General features: G+C 40.5%; 1 protein-coding gene across 2 annotated transcripts in view; it reads right to left on the reverse strand.

The window, feature by feature from the left end:
* Nucleotides 1–19,769, reverse strand: part of rhpn2 (rhophilin, Rho GTPase binding protein 2) — a 34,774-nt gene extending 15,005 nt beyond the window's left edge. The window contains exons 1-4 of one of the 2 annotated variants that reach the window (XM_033626515.2): nt 19,531–19,769; nt 14,032–14,147; nt 7,740–7,868; nt 794–869 (exon numbers count right to left, since the gene is read on the reverse strand). In XM_033626515.2, the coding sequence (XP_033482406.2) occupies nt 794–869; nt 7,740–7,868; nt 14,032–14,147; nt 19,531–19,596 (387 nt within the window). In that variant the 5' untranslated portion in view covers nt 19,597–19,769. The remainder of the gene's footprint in view (nt 1–793; nt 870–7,739; nt 7,869–14,031; nt 14,148–19,530) is intronic. The other variant, XM_033626522.2, reaches the window with a different exon arrangement.
* Between the last annotated feature and the right edge of the window lie 1,179 nt (nt 19,770–20,948).

The raw sequence follows: 20,948 nt of genomic DNA on the forward strand, positions 1-20,948 counted from the left end.
TGTCTTTCAGACCTGTGTGTAATTGACAAGCAAGAGTGAAAACATTGAATTTCTCCTCAGGGGGATTAATAAAGTAAATAAACTTAACTTAAACTTAAAAAAACGTTATAACCCTGTATTTGCATAATTTTGTCCTTAGGTTCCTGTTGGCTGTTCAGTTTAAAGGCACAGTTCACCCCAAATTAAAAATATGTTTTTTTTCCTCTTACCTGTGATGCTATTCATGGATTATGTTGATGTGAGTTGCCAATCATCGGAGATAATGGCCTTGGAGATGTCTGCCTTCTCTCCAATATAACAGAAATAAATGGCACTTAGCCTGTGGTGCTCAAAACTCGGATAAATAGCACTATGTGTAAGAGGAAAATAATGTATTGTAGATTTGGGGATGAACTGTTCCTTTAAGACTGCTATTCCTCCCTGTCCATAAAGTCTGTGTTTATACCATCAGGATGTTTGAAACTGTTCTCCTTGACATATAAAAAAAGAAGAAGGTAGATTTACGTATTTAGCTGATGATGAGGACATGCAGGTGAGAACCAATCCTTTAACCTCTTTGGAGCTCGGTGAGATGGCAGTCGTTACTTTTAAAGGTCAAAGTGCTCTCTTAGCATAAATCCTAGCTTAAAATTATGATACAAAAGTCTTAACATCATAACATTCTGTGTCTTACTTTGAGAAGGAACAAAATGTCTGACTTACATCAAATGAAAAATTCCTCATGTTAACTATTTATACAACTTTTGCTGTTGTAACGGATGGGGTGGTAAAACTGTAGTTGTTGCTTGTGTACCTTGAAAAAGGTGGCGAAGTCAAGGTCTTTTGTCTCCTTCAGACCCAGAGCAATGAGGGGGATGTTGGTTGTTTCCCTGTGAGCAAAACACAAAGACAGAAATAGAGATGTTATGATCGGCCATCTTATGCTCAGTATACGGTAATAGTAATGAAAGAAAATATTCTTGCAGTTTGGTCACACACATGTTGGCAACAAGGACAATAACTCAGTAAATGCTAATAAAACATGATACAGCAGGGCTTTACACACAAAAGGATCTTATCTTAATGTGATTGATGTAGGTGAGGCATGAACAGAGAAGCACTGATACATTAATTGGTTAGTGCTGAAGAAACGCAGGCTCTAAGGTGTGGCACAAGATATCAAACAATGAGAAACTCCTTTTGACAACAGACCAAGCCTTGTTGGGGATATCATATCAATAACACAGTCAGATTATAAGTAAATAATAATATGTGTAGTGGAGAAGCTCCATCACACCTTGTTACTTGGGAAAGTTTATATTTTAGACTAATCTTTAGTGTAGTTTCATAGAGGTGGAGTCAGGATTAGACAGATGGTGCTGTAAGTACACACACTGTAGGAGTAAGGATTTAAAAGGTGAATGGGGCCCCAAGTCTCCTTGTCTTGTAAAGCCTCACATCTCACTGTTGATAAATCATTATGGAGTTGTAGCCCTGCTTCAGTAACGCTAACGAATCTTTCCCACTGTCAGAGCAGGCTCTTTCCCTTCTATTTTTTTTAACCCAATAAGAAGTAAACAGAGGCTGTCATAAAACAGCAGGTTAACCTTCCCCTTCTGATCTCAGCTGTAGCTCTAATGGTTTGGAGTTTTTCTGGTTATATGAACCTGGAGGTCCTTGCTGACAGATGGAAAGCAGGTTAAGCTTGTTATCAGAGCTGAGGAAATATAACCTGACAGAAACCTGCTGCTGATCAGACAAAGTATAAAAAACAAAAACCCTCCACCCACCGAAAGCAACAGAATGAGGTGTTACTAAATAAACTGCCCTTTGTAAAAGCAAGCTTGTGGTTGCTTCTGGATTTGCTAGGCATTTTTATTGAAAACAACTTCCAATGAGGGCAACAGTAGCACAAACATCAGTTCCAACATCAACAAGTCACCCCGAACCTATTTTAATCAGGACTCTTTGCATCAAAGGGATCAGAGATTTGGTAAAGCCTGTCTACTGCACAAGACATCAAAACCACAGGGTTTGGAAAAACAACTCTTCACACTCATTCATCACTTGATGATAAGGCTGCATTCCTCTGGCATACTGGCTCTGTGAATCACAGAAAACCTCATTCATCAGTAACACTGACGGAGCAAGATAGAGGCTGCAGTATAATCCATTAGTACTTGTAGATGAGATCACTGGTCTTTTCTCTGGTTTGGCAGAAGGGGGGGTGTGGGGGGGATCAGGGTATCTGTTCTGCAGGGAATCTGAAATGTTAAAAGCTTCTCAGAAGCTCACTCACCCTCCCCGCGCGTGCGCACAGACACACAGACACACAGACACACAGACAGAGACACACAGACACACACACACACACACACACACACACACACACTCAAACCCTCCCACCCATCGTGTAAGTGCCAGTGTGCAAGACATGGAACAGATCACCATTGCCAAAGCAGTCAAGCGAAGTTCTGGTTATCGCTAGACAGAGCTCAGCACGACTTAAACCCTTTACTAAATATCAAAACAATGTTGAGTCGCACAATCAGCATATACAGCAAACATTGTTTTGTTGTATTACACAGTACACTGACATGTTTCAATCTAAAAGAACACGTTGTGGCTTCTCAGCCTCGTTGATCCCAATGGGACTTGAGTTGTGTCTCATGTAAGTTAGCAACACACTGAGTCTCTTTCAAAGGAATAGTTACACATAGGAGTTATGCTTATTTGTTTTCTTGCCCAGAATTACATGACATAATCTGTACCTTTACCATGTCTGTCAATCAAATATGATCTATACACTTATCTTAGCATAAAGACTGGAAGCAGCAGGAAAGCCTGGCTCTGTCCAAAGGTACCTACCAGCACCTCTAAAGATCACTATACCACGTCTGTTTAATCCAGAAAAGCTCAACAAGTTGTCGTTGCAACCAATGATTGAACCAAGTGATTTCATCTTTAAAATCTTCTTTATTTCAGATTTATTAACCAAATCAGAAGTAAGAAAAAATATTCATTTTGTTATAATACAAAATTATCCCCCCCACTTTATCATAGTATTCATTATTGGTTCATTAAGCACTCAGTTGTCAGTGGTTGCAAAAGTTGAATGTCTCATCTCTCTAATCTAATCTCAGATAGACAAGTGCAAATTATTCTTTCCACTCTATCTCAGCAAGGTAGCAGCACTCTTAATGAAGGGGCCTGTAGTGCTGATATCTCTATCTTACTGTTTTCATTTGTCATCACTTTAGCTATGCTGATTCAGCAGGTCCGTGAGTACATTCAGTCTGTTGTCCAGATCAGGAACATGACACAGAAGAACTGAACAAACATAAATGTACAAGCATAAGCATAATGTTTAACAATGTGTAAATGAATGAGAGTTAATAAGACTGCCAAGAATACAGTTATGCTTTTTTTCATGGGGTGGTTCAAAGAGTGCAGAACGTGTGTTGCACCGGTCACACATTCTGTCATGCATTACCTCATGCCAAAACCAGCTGAATCTGGTCTGAGTGAGTAATAACCTCAGAGACGCTATTCAGGGGACAGTGGACTGGTGGGAAAAGCCTAGAAAGTTGAGGAGAGGTTTTTGTTTCCGTACTTAAGAGTGAGGTTGTGTTTCAGGCTGAGAGGAGGAGGCTAACTCTCCATTGTGGCTGAACAGCATCATCCCACTGAGACACCTGCTCACACTTTCTCAACATATCCAATATTCCCGTGTGCACGTTACCTTTACACCTGTGTGGCCTTTTGTACATGTGGTGGTGTGAATATGATGACGTGAACATGTTTGACTTTGCACGCATTTCATTTTCTTTTAAAACAGACACACAATGGACAGCTGATGATAGTTTCACAGCACGCCTATTGTCTGTGGATGGGGCAGGTGTTTCTCTAAGAGCCTGTCAAGGAGGCTGAATGTTCCCACACTCGAGTATGTCTGATTCCATGTGACTGAGGACACTTGGGCCTTGAGACTGTACCAAGAGGCCGCTGCTGAATTTTGAGGATGTCCATATTAGGTAGCTTGTAATCTAAATGAGGTTGGTTGGCAATGTTTTCTCAAAGTCCAAAAAGAGGAGGCTGTTACTTATATCTTAGAGCAGGACACCAAACCCCTTCACAGCTCACACACTGTACGTTTCTGTGTGTAACAAGATCAGTGAAACCACTGATTGGAACACAAAATATATTCAGGAAAATATCTGTCTGTGTGGATTCCTAAGGGATGAAGTCTGTCCTCTTACTAACTGGCACAGGGAGTCCTGCCTGTCTAAAGAGATGATTTATTGAAACCATGTTAAAGCCTCCTGGTCCTTACAGCAAGGAGACCTTGTAAGCAAAACAAACTAATCTGGGTGTGCCAATTAAAGTTGGCACATAAGGTCAACTGCAGATTTATGCCAGAATTTAAAGGAACTAACTTGCAGCTCATTAAAATCCCTAATAAATGCTTTTGAGGATTAAAAAAAAAAAACAGTCCATAGTAGCCGCTTGTTGCTTTGGAAAAACCTTGTAAGATTTCTGTCAATGACCCTTTACAACAGTTACCATAGTTACCACCATACAACACCTCTTATCCCGCAGTCCTCCACAATCTCCCTACCTTTCTCTTCACTCTGTTGTGATTTGTTGTCATGGGCAACATGGCATCCTCTACAGTAGTGTGTGCTGCTATAGTGGACACAAAGTGATGATTATATGTTTTATACATGTATTTTTATGGTGTAGGGATCACACATGCATGTAGTATATATGTAAATGCATTTTAGTGTTGCCTCGTGTGCACCTGTGTTAATGTGTAATGCAGGTTTAGCATGTGTATAGTGTGTTTTGTGTTGTTGTGTGGGCAGATGGCTCATGGAGGTCTCAAGTGTTCTTAATAAGACGAGCCACCTAGAAGCAGATGTGCTTCAACCTGAGAGCCTTTTCATCATCAAAAATCGCATTAAAAACACTATGTTAAAATTTTTATTTTTAAGTGTTTATTGCCTTCTGATTAAGATGTGTTATCTCTAAAACTGAGACCCAGCAACTGAAGCTGAATTGCTGTTCTTCACAAAGCATCACAGTTAGCTTTAAACCTATTTGGTTATTTTGTCAGTGGGTGTCATGTTATCATGAGGAAATGCATTAGAAGTTATTTACAGCACAGACAGATGTCAATTACTTCAAATATATACAGTACAGGCCAAAAGTTTGGACACACCTTCTCATTCAATGCGTTTTCTTTATTTTCATGACTATTTACATTGTAGACCTGAAATGGTTTTCCAACAGTCTTGAAGGAGTTCCCAGAGGTGTTTAGCACTTGTTGGCCCCTTTGCCTTCACTCTGCGGTCCAGCTCACCCCAAACCATCTCGATTGGGTTCAGGTCCGGTGACTGTGGAGGCCAGGTCATCTGCCGCAGCACTCCATCACTCTCCTTCTTGGTCAAATAGCCCTTACACAGCCTGGAGGTGTGTTTGGGGTCATTGTCCTGTTGAAAAATAAATGATCGTCCAACTAAACGCAAACCGGATGGAATGGCATGTTGCTGCAGGATGCTGTGGTAGCCATGCTGGTTCAGTGTGCCTTCAATTTTGAATAAATCCCCAACAGTGTCACCAGCAAAACACCCCCACACCATCACACCTCCTCCTCCATGCTTCACAGTGGGAACCAGGCATATGGAATCCATCCGTTCACCTTTTCTGCGTCTCACAAAGACACGGCGGTTGGAACCAAAGATCTCAAATTTGGACTCATCAGACCAAAGCACAGATTTCCACTGGTCTAATGTCCATTCCTTGTGTTTCTTGGCCCAAACAAATCTCTTCTGCTTGTTGCCTCTCCTTAGCAGTGGTTTCCTAGCAGCTATTTGACCATGAAGGCCTGATTGGCGCAGTCTCCTCTTAACAGTTGTTCTAGAGATGGGTCTGCTGCTAGAACTCTGTGTGGCATTCATCTGGTCTCTGATCTGAGCTGCTGTTAACTTGCGATTTCTGAGGCTGGTGACTCGGATGAACTTATCCTCAGAAGCAGAGGTGACTCTTGGTCTTCCTTTCCTGGGTCGGTCCTCATGTGTGCCAGTTTCGTTGTAGCGCTTGATGGTTTTTGCGACTCCACTTGGGGACACATTTCAAGTTTTTGCAATTTTCCGGACTGACTGACCTTCATTTCTTAAAGTAATGATGGCCACTTGTTTTTCTTTAGTTAGCTGATTGGTTCTTGCCATAATATGAATTTTAACAGTTGTCCAATAGGGCTGTCGGCTGTGTATTAACCTGACTTCTGCACAACACAACTGATGGTCCCAACATCATTGATAAAGCAAGAAATTCCACTAATTAACCCTGATAAGGCACACCTGTGAAGTGGAAACCATTTCAGGTGACTACCTCTTGAAGCTCATCGAGAGAATGCCAAGAGTGTGCAAAGCAGTAATCAGAGCAGAGGGTGGCTATTTTGAAGAAACTAGAATATAAAACATGTTTTCAGTTATTTCACCTTTTTTTGTTAAGTACATAACTCCACATGTGTTCATTCATAGTTTTGATGCCTTCAGTGAGAATCTACAATGTAAATAGTCATAAAAATAAAGAAAACGCATTGAATGAGAAGGTGTGTCCAAACTTTTGGCCTGTACTGTATGTTGCCACTTTTATATTTCCATATCACTATCATAAAGTCCTTATTGTCTACCTGACACGTGACTGCGCCAACACCTGTGTCATCATGACATATATACTCCATTTTCATCCACACCCTGTAAACTTGGCTTGTCTTACAGAGAGCAAACACCAGAACCAATCGCTGTCACACACCCATACATGCCCGATTATCACACCGAGAGATGCTTTGCGCTGGATGCTTAGTTTGCATACAAGTTCAGCTCTTAGTTTCCTTGTTGCTTTGTGCATTGTGTCACAAGAACCAGCCGGTCCAGTCTAACAACAACAAACCCTTGCACTTTGCCTTCATGTTTTTTTTCTGTATGTCTCGGTCTCCCTCCATGCACCCATTTCCTTTGCTCCTCTGTCATCAAGCGCCTTTCATTTGAAAGAGTGTATGATGACTTACCCACAGAGTATCAAAGCCAGATCAGCTTCTTGCTGGCTGCCAATCAACACGTTGTGTTTTCTATATGAATAGTCGTCTGAGGTTTAGGTCTCCAGTTTAAGGACTTATGCGCATACTGAGTGTACTCTGGCCAGTTTTCACTTCTACAGGTCTGGGAAATTAAAACTGGGATCAGATTTAGATTAAGGCCAGAACTGCACAGAATTTTAGGTCATTGGTGTCCTTATTACGTGACAAGAGGACTGGCGCCAAATTCTTTTGTGTCAAGTCTGGACAGCTATGGCTGCTGTGCATGCATTTTAACATTCAATCATTTTAAAAGCATCACCACATGCAGTTAGCATGAAAGTAAACCTTTAATTAATCTGAAAAAAGTAAGTCATTGCATTCTATTGCCTGCAAATGCATTGCTACTGACAACAAAACCGCAGTCCTTTCAAGTGGCAAGGTCAATCCTGTGTTGCTAACAAACATGCCCACAAAAAAAGTTGCAGTCTCACAAGACTTTGTTTTCTGTTTTAATTTTATCTCCATGTCACAAATCTCTAATCAAGCCTGAATGGCAGATGTAGATACCTTTTTAATGATAGTGCTTGTCACTTAAAAGCAGCTGACATTTTGTCCTAGCTGTGACAATAGTAGAGTCAGTCGTAGTAAAAGATGTAACAGTAATATTTGGACTTACTGGGTACTCTGGTAGACCTCCACTGAGCTGTTAAGTCCTTCCAGCTGTCCCATCAGCAGCTGCAGGTTGGAGTTAACATAGCTCAACTCCAACAGAACCATCTCTTTAACCTTGTTGTTAGATGTAGCCCTGCACACAAGAGAGATTGTGGAGAAGACAAACAAGACAGAAAGGTCATAAAACGTTTGAAATGAAGAGAAGAAATATCAGCTTTGTTATTATCCACTTAGACGTAGCCAAACTCTCCTGCAGCTGATTATTAAAACAAGCGTGCTTCCCCTGGCATACTGGACCACAGACCTGCGTCACTGTACCCTGCTGTGCACTCAATTTACTCTCCAGCACACGACAGCTTAACCTAGATCTGTGAATCACAGTCAGAATCTCTTTGTGGTTCAACAGCTCATTCCCATCATACAATCATTGCTTTAAATAAAATCCACCACCACATGACAAATGTGATACGACTGCACTATATTCATGCAACACAACTTGGAGAGGTCAGAAGTGAAGGGTCCATTAAATCTCAGTATTTATGGAGGGAAATATGTATGTAGAGCACGGATGTGTAAATAATTTACTGTATTCGTGTTGAGGTGAGGAATATTAGAGAATTACACTAAGTATGTTTGTGTGTGTGGGTGTGTGTGCAAGACATTAGGGCTCACTGCACAGCAGAGATAAGGTTGTAATAATGCATGTGACGCATATGTGTGTTTGTGTGTTAGCATACAAAGACAAAGTGGCTGGATCCTTTGTAAGGCAGAATTTATGATGCATTGTCAATCCGTGAAAACACAACCTGCAATTCACATGCATCCATGGTGATGCAAGGTAACAAACACACACACACACACACTTTGGTGGTCTCACTTTATCCTTATCTCTGTTTTACAGTGAATCCTAACACGTTCTCTGTCAGTCGTAACTAATGGGAGACATACACACGTACACGCAGTCCAGAGATGTTTCACTGTCTGCCTCTCTGTCACCTGATCTTTGTCTCTCTGTCTCTCTAACCTGTAATTACAGAGGATGTGACTTTTAACAAGAAAGGTGAGATGTGAAGAAGCGCTGCAGGCAGGAGTTTAAACAAACATAGTTAACCTGAAGGTCAAAGACCTGAAAAGAGAAAAACTAGGTTTTGACCTACATAGCTGTTGATTCCTGATTTTATATTGATAATTTATTCTCTTATATTTGAACATTTTCACAGAGAATTTTCCAAAAGTTACAACGTGAGCAGAGTGTGTTGCACATGTGGACAACGTGTTCTAAGTGCTAAAAAATGTTCAGTACCATTATATCCTGGGAAACAGATGTCATCACCTGAATGACACAATCTAAATTTTAAAAAAAAATGAATAACATAATTCTGCCTTACATATACTGGTGCATGTTTTCCAGACTTTCAACTTTTCAGGAATCAATAGTCTCCTGCCAGCATATGTTTGCAATAGTCTAATCTTTAAACCTGGGTCACTCTGCTCTAAGGTCCTGATTCATGCTATTAAAGTGATCATAGTTAGCTGTTAACATTAGTCACGTTGGTATTTCTCTCCATACAACACAATAAAATATAACAGGAAAATCAACCATCAACCCCTGTTTAGCACTGACACCATGCCATCACTTCCTTATGCTGAAGGGGTTCTGTGGAGGTTTGGCCTGGGGAATCCATCAGGGTGGAGGAGGCGGAGGTGCCGTGGTTTGGACAGCATAGATGCCAGCTCGCCAGCCCAGAGGCTGTTATTAATATCTAATTTAATATCTAATATCATCCTACAGAGTGTGGGAATAAGACTGTAAACCAGCAAGTGTGGTTTCACTGATGTACCCCAGTCCACTATTCTGGAGAGGCTGTTTTTGTGTTTTTTGGCAGATTGACACTTAGTTGTATTTTTCCTCGAAGCCTTTATTGTGAAGAGAGATATCTGGTACTAACACTGGTTGGAGTTGGCACAGATAATTACTCTCTATTAAATAAACGTGCATTGATGATTTCATCAAGGTTAGCTTGTCTTTGGTTTGAGGTCTTACATTTTTAACAGAATACCTGCATTATATACAGTGTGGGGTTTGAAAGAAAAAGCACTACATACGGATGTCTGTGTTGATTTCTGCTGTGTTGTTTTTCCTGTATTCCTGTTGGTCTTTTTCTCTCTACCATCATCACTGACTACATTTACATGCACAGTTATATTCCATTATTGTTCCGAATATGACATGAACAGCATATTCCATTTGGCTATTCCAAATTAGGCCTTATTCCAAATTCCATCTTTCAATTAACACATTTGGGATAATCTATTATTAGGGTTTCAGGAGCGTTCTTTAGACATGTATACATCACTTTTAAATTATGCGCCTTAACTGGGGTTTTTACGGCAGTTTGTGAGACACAGCCTCTTGCCTGTTTACTTTCAGCTCTGCATGTTGTCATGGATACGTCGCACACAAACCAACTAGCCAATAGTGTGCAATGCTGTGGGGTAGAGATGCATGCCCAAGACACCTACTTTTAAACATTATAAAAGACTTGGATGGATACCAACAGGTTTTGGGATATACACAAATATTGCAACACCAGCCTTTTCAAGAATGTGGTTGAAGGAAAGAAAGAGGGACTGTTTACATGGTCCAACAAGTCTGACACCTGTGGATAACTTTGAAAAAATCCTATTTTGATGCAAAGATGCAAACACGCAGCTCCCGCCGTTCCACTTTTCCATATTTTGACATGATAAACGACATGTTAGGGCACGTTAATCAGAATATGCATGGCTGCATGCAAACAGGAATATTAGTAAAAGATTCATTCTCATTAGCCATGCAAACAGCTTAGTAGGAATATTGTCCTTTTTGGAGTAAGGTCAAAAAACAAAACACTTGTGCATGTAAATGTAGTGAGAGAAGAGAAGAGAAGAGAAGAGAAGAGAAGAGAAGAGAAGAGACTAGAAGAGAAGAGAAGAGAAGAGAAGAGAAGAGAACTGGCCTGACCAGACTGACTCCACCTGTTGCTGATAGAGAGAGGAATGCAGAACCAGAGAAAAGGAGGAAAAAAGTGAGGCTGAGGAACTGACGGTAACAAATGAGAAAAAAAAAAAAACCACATACAGTATACTCAATATAACAAGGATTTAGGTTCCACGAGGGCCATAATGACTCAAACTTAACTGAAACTTAACTCTCTTCATAAGATCTTTCTATGCTGCAATTTTGTGATATTCTTGTGAATGTTTAGTTTATTGAGGCAAATCTGTTTTTTAAATGACAATCCAGGTGGATGTTCAAATAGCCAGGACAGCCATGGCAACCATGTTATCCACACACAGATGGAGGCTCACAGGTAGAGCTACAGTCAGACCTGCATTTGATTTATGACCATAAAAATAAAGCTAAGAGCATACCTGAAACTCAGAAACGCATCCAGGCTGTTCTCTGTGCTGCAGCTGGGCTGGCGAAGACGCACACACACACAAGCACACACACACTCCATTTGCCCCTGGCCTTGACTGGGCAGACTATGTGAAGTACTAGAGGAATGTGGAGGCTTCTTAGGCTGACAGAGGGCCAGTGGTCTTGTGCAGGCCTAATGGACATATACACATATATGCACATGCGCGCGCACACACACACACACACACACACACACACACACATACACTCACATACAGCAGTATCCTCCCCCACTAAGCCAGTCTTAACCCAAACGGAAAGAGAGCTGATTCGAGACTCCCAGTGGGAGAAGAGGTCGACCTGTTGTACCTTTTGTTTCTCTAAACTCAGTGACAGTAGATACCGCAAGACACTTTTTTTTTAACTGCAGCCCCTTACAGTTGACTAAACTTAACACAATCCTGACTGCTGCGGGGCACATTATCCTTGCCAAACAGAAGGTGGACACAGTAACAAAAAGAACTGTATAATCTAATGCAATCCAGCACAGTGAGCCTGCAGTAAACACTTCTTTTATGTAGCTTATAATACTCCATTTCTGTTGACACTCTGTCAGAGAGCTGTTCATTCAACTCTGGAAATTTTTGAGGCTGTGCTTTTCCCACGTTTTCCTGTAGATTTCCTACAATTAACTACAATAAAAAGTTATAATAAGATGACTTATGGCTCTAGATGTTTTCTAACTCCTAATTTTGTCTCACTAGGCAGCTAGCTGTTGACAGACTGGGTTTTTTCCAGTATAGCAGGTTTGGGTGGTGCGACATTTAAAAAGTGTTGAGGGAAACACCTCACCCTCCTCTGTCATGCCTCAGGCATAACTTGGATATCAAACTAACCTGCAAATATGTGTTAAATATAGAAAATAAACTGATCTTCTCTCTCTTATCCTCAGCAATTTGCATAGAACAAATTTTATCGTTCTCCAAAAAAAATGGTGGCCTTAAATCTCACAAATAAAAACAAAATAAATAAAAACATATAATGATGAGCAAAAATGTCAGCTCATCAGAGGAAACTAAAACTTCTGCAAGCAAGCATTTGTCTAAATGAGTCACTAATAGCAGAGGCTAATTACAGGACAGTTGTATCAGATTACAAAGTAATCCGACAGTCACCCAGCCTTTCTGACGCATCTGCCTTCAAGGCAACAGAGGAGAGTAACAACAAAAGTCAAAGAGGTACGTCCTGCATTGTTGGTCAAGTGCAATAAAGGCCCTTACACATTCTGTAGAAACTGTGCAGACATGCGTTTTCACCTCTTGACTGGTGGAGCAAAGCTACAGCCTGGCTTTAAGCTCTGCTGACTGCTAAAAAAAGAATAAATATATTTTCTCTGTCCAATGTACCAACATTTTTTTTCCAGTAAATATATCATAAATCAAGCCTATATTTGATTTTACAGGTGAGTGCATATCAAGACACAAGCATTGAACTTAAAAAGGGTTCAGCTTTACAATATCTCAGTTAAACTAAACTGTTTTACAGGATCAGTACAATACTGATACACAAATTATCCCATGTTTAGTCATACGTTTGACTGACACTGGGGTCACAACCTTCCAAATCCAACAATGCGACATACACGTCGTAATTAGCCAGCTGTGCAGAGGTGAGAAAGGAGCAAGGGTTTGGACGTCTCTGTCAAGCTGTCTTTTTTCATTCTTTAAACAACCATTTCTGCCACTTTTCACGTGTACAACTGAGTGTCTTTCAGGAAAGACTGCCATCCCCCTCTCTCTGTTTCTACGACGGCTGGCTTTCCACTCTGTTTTCAACAACACGTTGCATAATCCTAGTCTTTTCAGGTATAACTCAACCCTAAAACAAAGCATGATGGCTGGTTTAAAAACAAAGTGCTGTCAACAGGTCATCCAAAATGTACATAGAAATGCCAGAAACAGCATTCAGACTAATAGCTTTTCTGTAAGACTAAGCCCCTCAGTCAGACTGAACAGAAAGCCTGGGGTTGCAACAAGGTATATGACAAGACAGTAAACTTCCACATTTTTTTCTGTTGTATTTTACCTGCCGAAGAATCTGATCTAAAATACAGCCACTCAATCCTACAAGAACAGGTACTCAAGCAGGAAGAGGACATTATCCCAGTGGATGGGGACACACACTGAGTCTGGGAGCTGTTGACTACTTATATCACATCTTCCTCCACACTAAATTCACCTTTTAGCTCTACAGCCACATGAAACACGACAACACACAACAGAAAGTCAATCTCTTCCTAATCAAAAAAGAAAAAGTGTTTCAGATACTGAAGCTACACAGGCAACAAAATCAACAGGTGCTAAATTACAAAAAGCAAAAGTACCCGTATCTTATCAAAACCTCTCAGCAAAACGCTAACATTTTTCAGATTTTTCTTTCAAACCATGTCACAGTAGCTCTTCGTTTTTATGGTACATGGAATGCTCATCTTTGAGATTTTTACATCATATTATCTTCCCCCCTGTGTTGTTTTAAGTCTCAACAATAATTCATGACAACTCATGACAGAACAACGACAGAGATGAAGCCAAACTTGTCCCAGCATCAACAAGCCTGCTGGGGTTTACTAAAGGTCGCATGTTACACAGTGACATAACTGACCGGCAATACAGACAAACAAGTGATTTATGGATGAATGGTGTCGGCAAATTGAGATAAACTTAGAACAGCTAGCTTTCCCTTATGCAACAAATGCAAATGTGGAACTGTGGGTTTAAACATTCTGCACATACCACTAAAAAAACACTTTGTAGGGAATAAATAAATTCAGCAGACACACAAGTGTATACTTCAGATGCAAGTTTGTATTATCAGTCATCAGTGGAGTTCTTACTTCAGCAGGTTCTCAGCTCCAGCCCTCATCCTCATCTGTTTGATGATCTGCTGGTTCAGACTGGCTCGTTTATTCTGCAGTTTGCTTCGTCCAGTCTGGGCGAACGGGTTACAACCCTGAGACAAGGAGATGCGGGAACAAACATGTCAGAAGGAGATAATATCATGTGTAATAATTTTTTTTTAAAAAAATGACACGGGCATCAAGATAAATGTGCATACTACAAAGAAAGGTATGATGTTTTCCTCACTGCAATCATATGATATGTTTGAATCCGAATACTTCAGTGTTGAGTCAGGGCCAAAACTGACCAGCTTTACAGGTTTATTCTGAAATTTTCCAACCCAGATATGTCAATTCACTACAGCAGAGCTGGCAAGATATTACTTGGTCAATGTGCTAAATGACTACACAGAATTTGTTTGAAATGTTGGGTTTGACATGAATTTAGGGGAATTTTTGTTTTATTTTCATTCCCTAATATAACAATAAAAATAAACCTAGTTTGGGTGTGCAAGGAGCTGCACCTTGTGATACTGTACTCATACTCTCACTCTCTGTATTTACACATAATGGCCTGTACGTAGCTGTACTGTGTGTCCTTGTCCCTATCACAACCACAAGTGTCCCAGCCTTACTAAGTCAACAGGCCGTCACTCACACCAGCACAGATAAACTGGCCGTAGACATTCATACTGGCTGACTCACAGCGTGCTTTAGGTGTGGTCTGTACTGTACTTCAGATGGCAAAAAAGTAGCATGATGCACAGAAACCAGTTAGCTCAGTAAAACCAGTTTACAGTCTTCAGAGTGGAACATTACATTGTGTTTATTTATCTGATTAAGTGTGAGGTCAGCAGCAGAAAGAACTTCAGTTTCTACATTAGTAACATCAAGGTAAACAAAGTCTTAACACTCAAACAACATATGTGATAGATATTCCTGTGACCATAAAACGATTACAGAAACAAATAGAAAATTCATCAGTGTAGTTACATATTCATTTCTCATATTTTTTTAATCTCAAAGTGCATGTAGACCTCTTCTGATAAACATCAGAAACAGGGAGGATTCACTGACTCGAGCTCAGCAGAGCAGACAGCCTGACTCTAATTTCCAAATAACTCGTCTGTTACCTTGAAAGACACAGGTTTTTTAAAATATTTTTTAATGCCTATGACTAAACCTGTATATACAAATTGAATAAACATCACAGCCAAGAGTGCTTACAACAAGGAAGAAATTATGTTAAAAGACATATGAAATTAGGGAGGTATGAAAAAAAAGCATTTAAAAATGAAATTTTATTGCTTGTCACAACTTTCTTTTTTGTTGTTTATTGATTTGTTTTGTTAAAAATTACATTTCCTCCCCAGTTTTGAGTGCCCATTTCCCCTGAACTGCAGTAACGATCACTGTTCAAACATGATGTCACCTTTCACCTGACAGCTGACACTGATAACTACAGGGCATGTGACAAAAAACAAAATCATAATTTTTCACTACATTAACATCTATATAAAATTTCAACAAAACACACACACAAATATAAACATTTAATTTGTAGACCAAAAGGCTCCAAAGGATTCATCATCTATTGATATGGGAGCGTCTCTGCTGGCCAAATGGTTAGAGGGACATGCCGCATACCTGTAACATCCTACATTCAGATCCAGATGAGGATTTTTATTGCTTCATTCCTGTCTCTGCTCTCTTGTTTCCTGTCTGTATTTACACTGGCAACTGTCCAAAGGAGGTTAAAAAACACCCCAAAAGTAATCTTGAAAAGAAAACCAAATCAGTTGTTGATATGATACTGCTCGAAGGGACTGTTTTTATTCATTCAAGTCATTTAAAGTATAGCAGTGGATGAGTGTTTTGCTCCTGCATCACCCGTCACATCTTTTACATTTACACCTGAACTATGTTGCTCCTGCTCTTAACTGTGAGACTTCCTGTTAAATGAGAAAGCAGAAGTTTACAGAGATAGGTGACAGTGTCTCGAGTACAAATTTCAATACCTCAGGTCAAATGGTTGAATTTAACTGGATATTTTTTCTACAACCACTCAAATGTAGTCACCTGGGTGGACCTGTACAAACACTTCAGTGACCTGAGGGTGTAATGATTAACCATTTACACAAATAAGAGCTGCGTTAATTGCACAATAGCGCCATATCAAGGCTGCCGGAGGTGTGGCCCAGCTGGATGTTACAGCAGCTATTCTTAGGATGACAGCAGTGCGACAACGTCAGCGTGCGATTGGAGAAGGCGTGGACTTTATGCAGTATGTTGTCACGTCAGTTATTACATCAAAAGTACAGTGTGCGTGTGTGTTAAAGAACAAGGGAGTGGCTCGTGGTTGATAGTAACCATAGCAGTATGATCTGTTTCCATTTTTGATATGTAGGACATTGTGAAACTTCAACACATGCATTCCAAAGTGATGATCCTGATTCTGTGTAGGAATGTCAGCTGGTCAGTGACCATTACATCATGTCAATAATTAGTTAGTTAAACTAATGGTTTTTATACCACACCTGTAATTCTGGTGAGCTGAAAGACATGATGACTTTTGTGTGTTGGACTGTCTTGGACATTGTTGACTGTCACTTTACATAACAGACCATTTGGATAAAAACTTGATTAACATTACATCACATGGAATTGAACCTCCTGCTCTGGCTATGCTGCTGCCTTGCCTAACCTACTGAATCACAAAGGGCATTGATCCACTCCTACCCAATGGTATAATCCAACAGTACAGCCTTTCTCTACAAGCAAAATACAAAGACAGTCCTGTCCGTTACCATATCCATCGAACAGCCAATCACTCTGCTGTTGTATAACTAAGGCTTCATAAAGAACATGTGGAGCAATGGTTCATGGGATACTAGTTGGTTTAACGACTGGTGGCAGCCATCCAAGCAGAGGCTTCACCCACCAACCAGCTTTGACAGCAGAATGGACTCACAATTGCTTGTTCATCCTATGAATACACAGAATGTGCTCAGTATCTCAATATCCACGCCTCTTAATGACGAAGTGAATGTCAAGCTGAATTCTTATGTTCCCTAATTGACTTCATACATTAAATCTACTCCAATTACACTAGGGACACTTTGACAGATTGCTCAGATGGGGGTGTGCTTCATCCAATCCAAAGAAAGACATCTTTATATTCACTGAAATACAATGAAAGACACAACATCAGATCACAGCCGAATCTCTCATATGTCTTTTTCCAATACAAACCCTGCTAAAGGAGTCTAAGTGTGTCTCTGAGTCAAGGGAGCTTGTCTGGTTTCTGAACCAGGACACATGTTGTCAATTTGTGTCTGTGGTCTGGCTGAAGGACGGCCTCGGGCCAGATTCTACGTCAATGCTCTCGTTGGCTGAGGAGGATAAGGAGAAGAATCATGCCGATTCGGCTTTTTGTTCTGCCATCTTTCCATCCTGCAGCCGTCCAGTGGAGCCTCAGCCAGCTGGAGGTGAAACAGTGGACGGCTGGGAAGGCAGCCCTGAACCACAACAGCTCCCCGGAGCATCGGTCGAACCCAGTGAGGCCTTGTAAATCATTAAAGTCATTTTCACCCAAGAGGAAGAGGGGCACAGAAAATTGGAAGCAAAGATCGTCTTGGCTCCACTTGGTTAGAATTTGACCAAAAAGTTTCCAAATTGCAAATCTCTTTAACATGACACAATGAGAGCGCAGAACTCATTGCTTTGTGGTTTCGGTGAATGTGCAAGCCTTTCTATACTGAGAAGGGTTTCCGCAATGAAAGTAAAGACTCCTGAGTGCTTAACTCTGAGAAATAAAGAGGACAAAGGAAATGCGAAGTGAGTGAGAACGATGGGGAAAGTAGGGCTCTACAGTGTCTGTTACAGTAATAGACAGCTTGTGATTGAGGTATCAGGCTCTCCAGTCTCCCATCAAGTCCTGTGACAGTGCCAGACCCTGGCTCCCACTGACATTTTTTTTTTATAGACACAGGAAGTGCAGCACAGAGCCTAAATCCAGACAGCGTTCAGAGGGGGATTCGGGGGGATTGAGAGACACAAAGGCCCTGTTCAGATGCCCATCTAAACAAGCTTGTCTATAAAAACACTCCGGTTGAGGACACTAGTACAAATGTGGAGGAATGAGACATGCACCACAGCATGGCAGACAGGGAACTCAGTGAAAACACATTAGATAATCACTCAACCACTGCCAAGTGCTTTTCTCATCGCTTCAAATTCACAGCTCTTGAAATGTAAACAGTTACAGGTACAGAAAATTTTAACTTGAGAGAGGTTTCACTGCTGGTCCCCGTAAAGTGAATGTTAATTACTTTAGATTGCCACTATATGATAGCTCATCAGCTTATTGGCATGATTAAAATGCATCAACACCAGCAGGGAAAATACTCCTCTTATCTCATCCATTAACTTAGATAACATGGCACTGACGTTTACATTTCAACCATTTAGCTGATGCTGTTATCCAGAGCACCTCCCGTGTGTGCAACTGGAAGATAGGGTTAATCAATGAAAAGGTCAAAGGTCAGGGCTATAGTGGTCTCAGTGTTCCATTAAACACGACTGTCCTGAAAAAATAAGAAAGAAATGAAAACAGACCTCTGAGGACAAACTGAAGTCATTACAAAAGTAAGAACAAAACGCAGCCTGCCAAAACGATCTGAGGGCAGGAGGCTAATCTGACCTAAGTTTACCAGGCGAGTCGACAAAGCTTTTGAGGAATCCCTCACCCACAACACTTCCTGTTAAATGTCAATTGCCATCACACCTCTGACAACCAGCAGGGAACTGATGATGTTCATTATGGGATATCTGGTCACTGACTTTTCTGTCTCTCCCTCTATCAGTAACTGCAGGAGATGCAGCTATTCTTGGAGTCTCACACACACACACACACACACACACACACACACAGCTGAAGCTGACAGTGCTGTGGTTTCTGCTGCTGTTGATGACACATCAGGAGCTGCAGTAATTGTTATGCTAAATTTAAGACTGAAACCATGCTGCTGTTTCAAATAAAATGACACTTTATTAGTTTCATGACTTTAAGTTTTCTCCACGTAGTGTTTTACATACACCTTTGAATTATGATTTAGCCCACTGTGTCCAATACATTAGCAAAATATAGTTTCTCACGTCAATTAACATATAGCTCGTGACTGTGAACATGAGTTGGCTAAATTATACCCTGTAGTGGGTCGAGCATGACGACATATAACGTTAGCAAAAATGACAATATAATTATATCTAGTGAAGAGGGCATCGTCAAATGCCTAATGAGGTCAGATATTCCTGAAAATATAAAATATGTATAAGCTCCAGTCAAGCCGTAAACGCATCAGAAACAGTAAGATAACAGTTAGCTAAAGTCGTTATTTGTTAGTTTGCTACTGTAAAAAGTCCGCTGGCATCTCCCCGTCAGTGTACACGCATATATTTTGCTCCCAAAGTAAAGTGACGTAAAACAAAACTCACCTTTCTGAAATAGCTGCTGTCTCCTCCGCTGTCTTTGATACCGTTTGGTAGAAGCGTGTCCGTCATCCTGAAGGCTCAGACTCTGACACTCTCCGAGGAAAAAACACACAAAACAAGAGAAATAAAAGTGTATTAAAAGCAGACCGCTGCTGTTCAACAGGTGGGTATCCTTCCTCTCCTCCTACAGTGTGTCTGTCTGCCCTCACTCCTCTCTCTCAGGGACTTTTCCAGCTGAAACCAGAAACTCCGCCCAAACGAGAAAAGAAAAGGACTGGGTGGTGCGTTCACGGCCGAAAAACCCTCGCCGGACGGCACCTGTTTCATTCAGCTTAAGACAACTTTACTGACGTTATAGTACGTGAAATGGCGTTATGACATAATTAACAAGCTACCACTTAGAAAACATTGTCCACTGATACAATACATTTCTCCTCAATTTATGTTCGTAAAGCTGTACCATCTGGTGCACCGGCTCTCCCTAATAATCATTGTTGACAAAAAATAGCTTGGTTAAAGGCCTCGTGGTTTTGTTAAAAGCTGTATCTACAGTTTATATTAACTGTCATTAAAATGCTAATTTTGAAAGTGAAAAACAAAACAGAAAAGTGGGATAGAAAATTCACCTCGTGCTGAGATAAAACCGTAATTATAGCCTACAGAGTAATAATTACGGTGTTTATATGAAGCTATAAAAATAATAATCACCTAAATGCCAAACCCAGCCTGGCTAAAGGATGTCACATGTTGATCCCTGTGCCAATGTAACGTGCAGTCCCATACGACTACCAGCCCTCATTTATGGTTTTTGGCAGACGTGCCAGTTACACAAAAATTATGCAAAAGTTCTGCTTCCCAGTAAAACCAGAAGGTTTAGCGTCAAACCTGTTTTTCAGTCTGTCTGCACTCTGACATAAGTGGAACCTAATACTGTATACTGCACTGTATCTTTAAGAGCAGAGGATGATAGTTTGACTTCAAATTACACAAGTTGTTGAACTGGAATGAAGAACCAAAATGGTGCTTATCACATATGTCATCACATCAGCGATTCTCACATGGATGATTGCAGTAATACTGCCTTGGTGAAAACAACCGTTGTATTGTCTGAGGCTGACATGGCAGCATTTAGAGCACGACTTTTAGTATGTAATTTAATATCCTGTCATATCTCTTAAGAATATGTACTTGAAGTTGTTAAAAATTGTTTAGCAAAAAAGTTCATCATTGTCATGAGAAAAAGATATAAATGAAAAATAATGTGTGTTTTAGTTTGGAGTGTGTTAAATCCACTCTGGGAATTTTCTATTAGAATTATACTTTAACAACACTTTTCAGTGTTGAGCAAGTGTTTGTCCTTTGCAGACATACTGTCAAGGACACACAGTTCTCCCACATGTGGTGAGAAAGACAGATGGTAC

Source organism: Epinephelus lanceolatus, chromosome 2 (assembly GCF_041903045.1).
Source record: "Epinephelus lanceolatus isolate andai-2023 chromosome 2, ASM4190304v1, whole genome shotgun sequence".
Lineage (NCBI taxonomy): Eukaryota > Metazoa > Chordata > Actinopteri > Perciformes > Serranidae > Epinephelus > Epinephelus lanceolatus.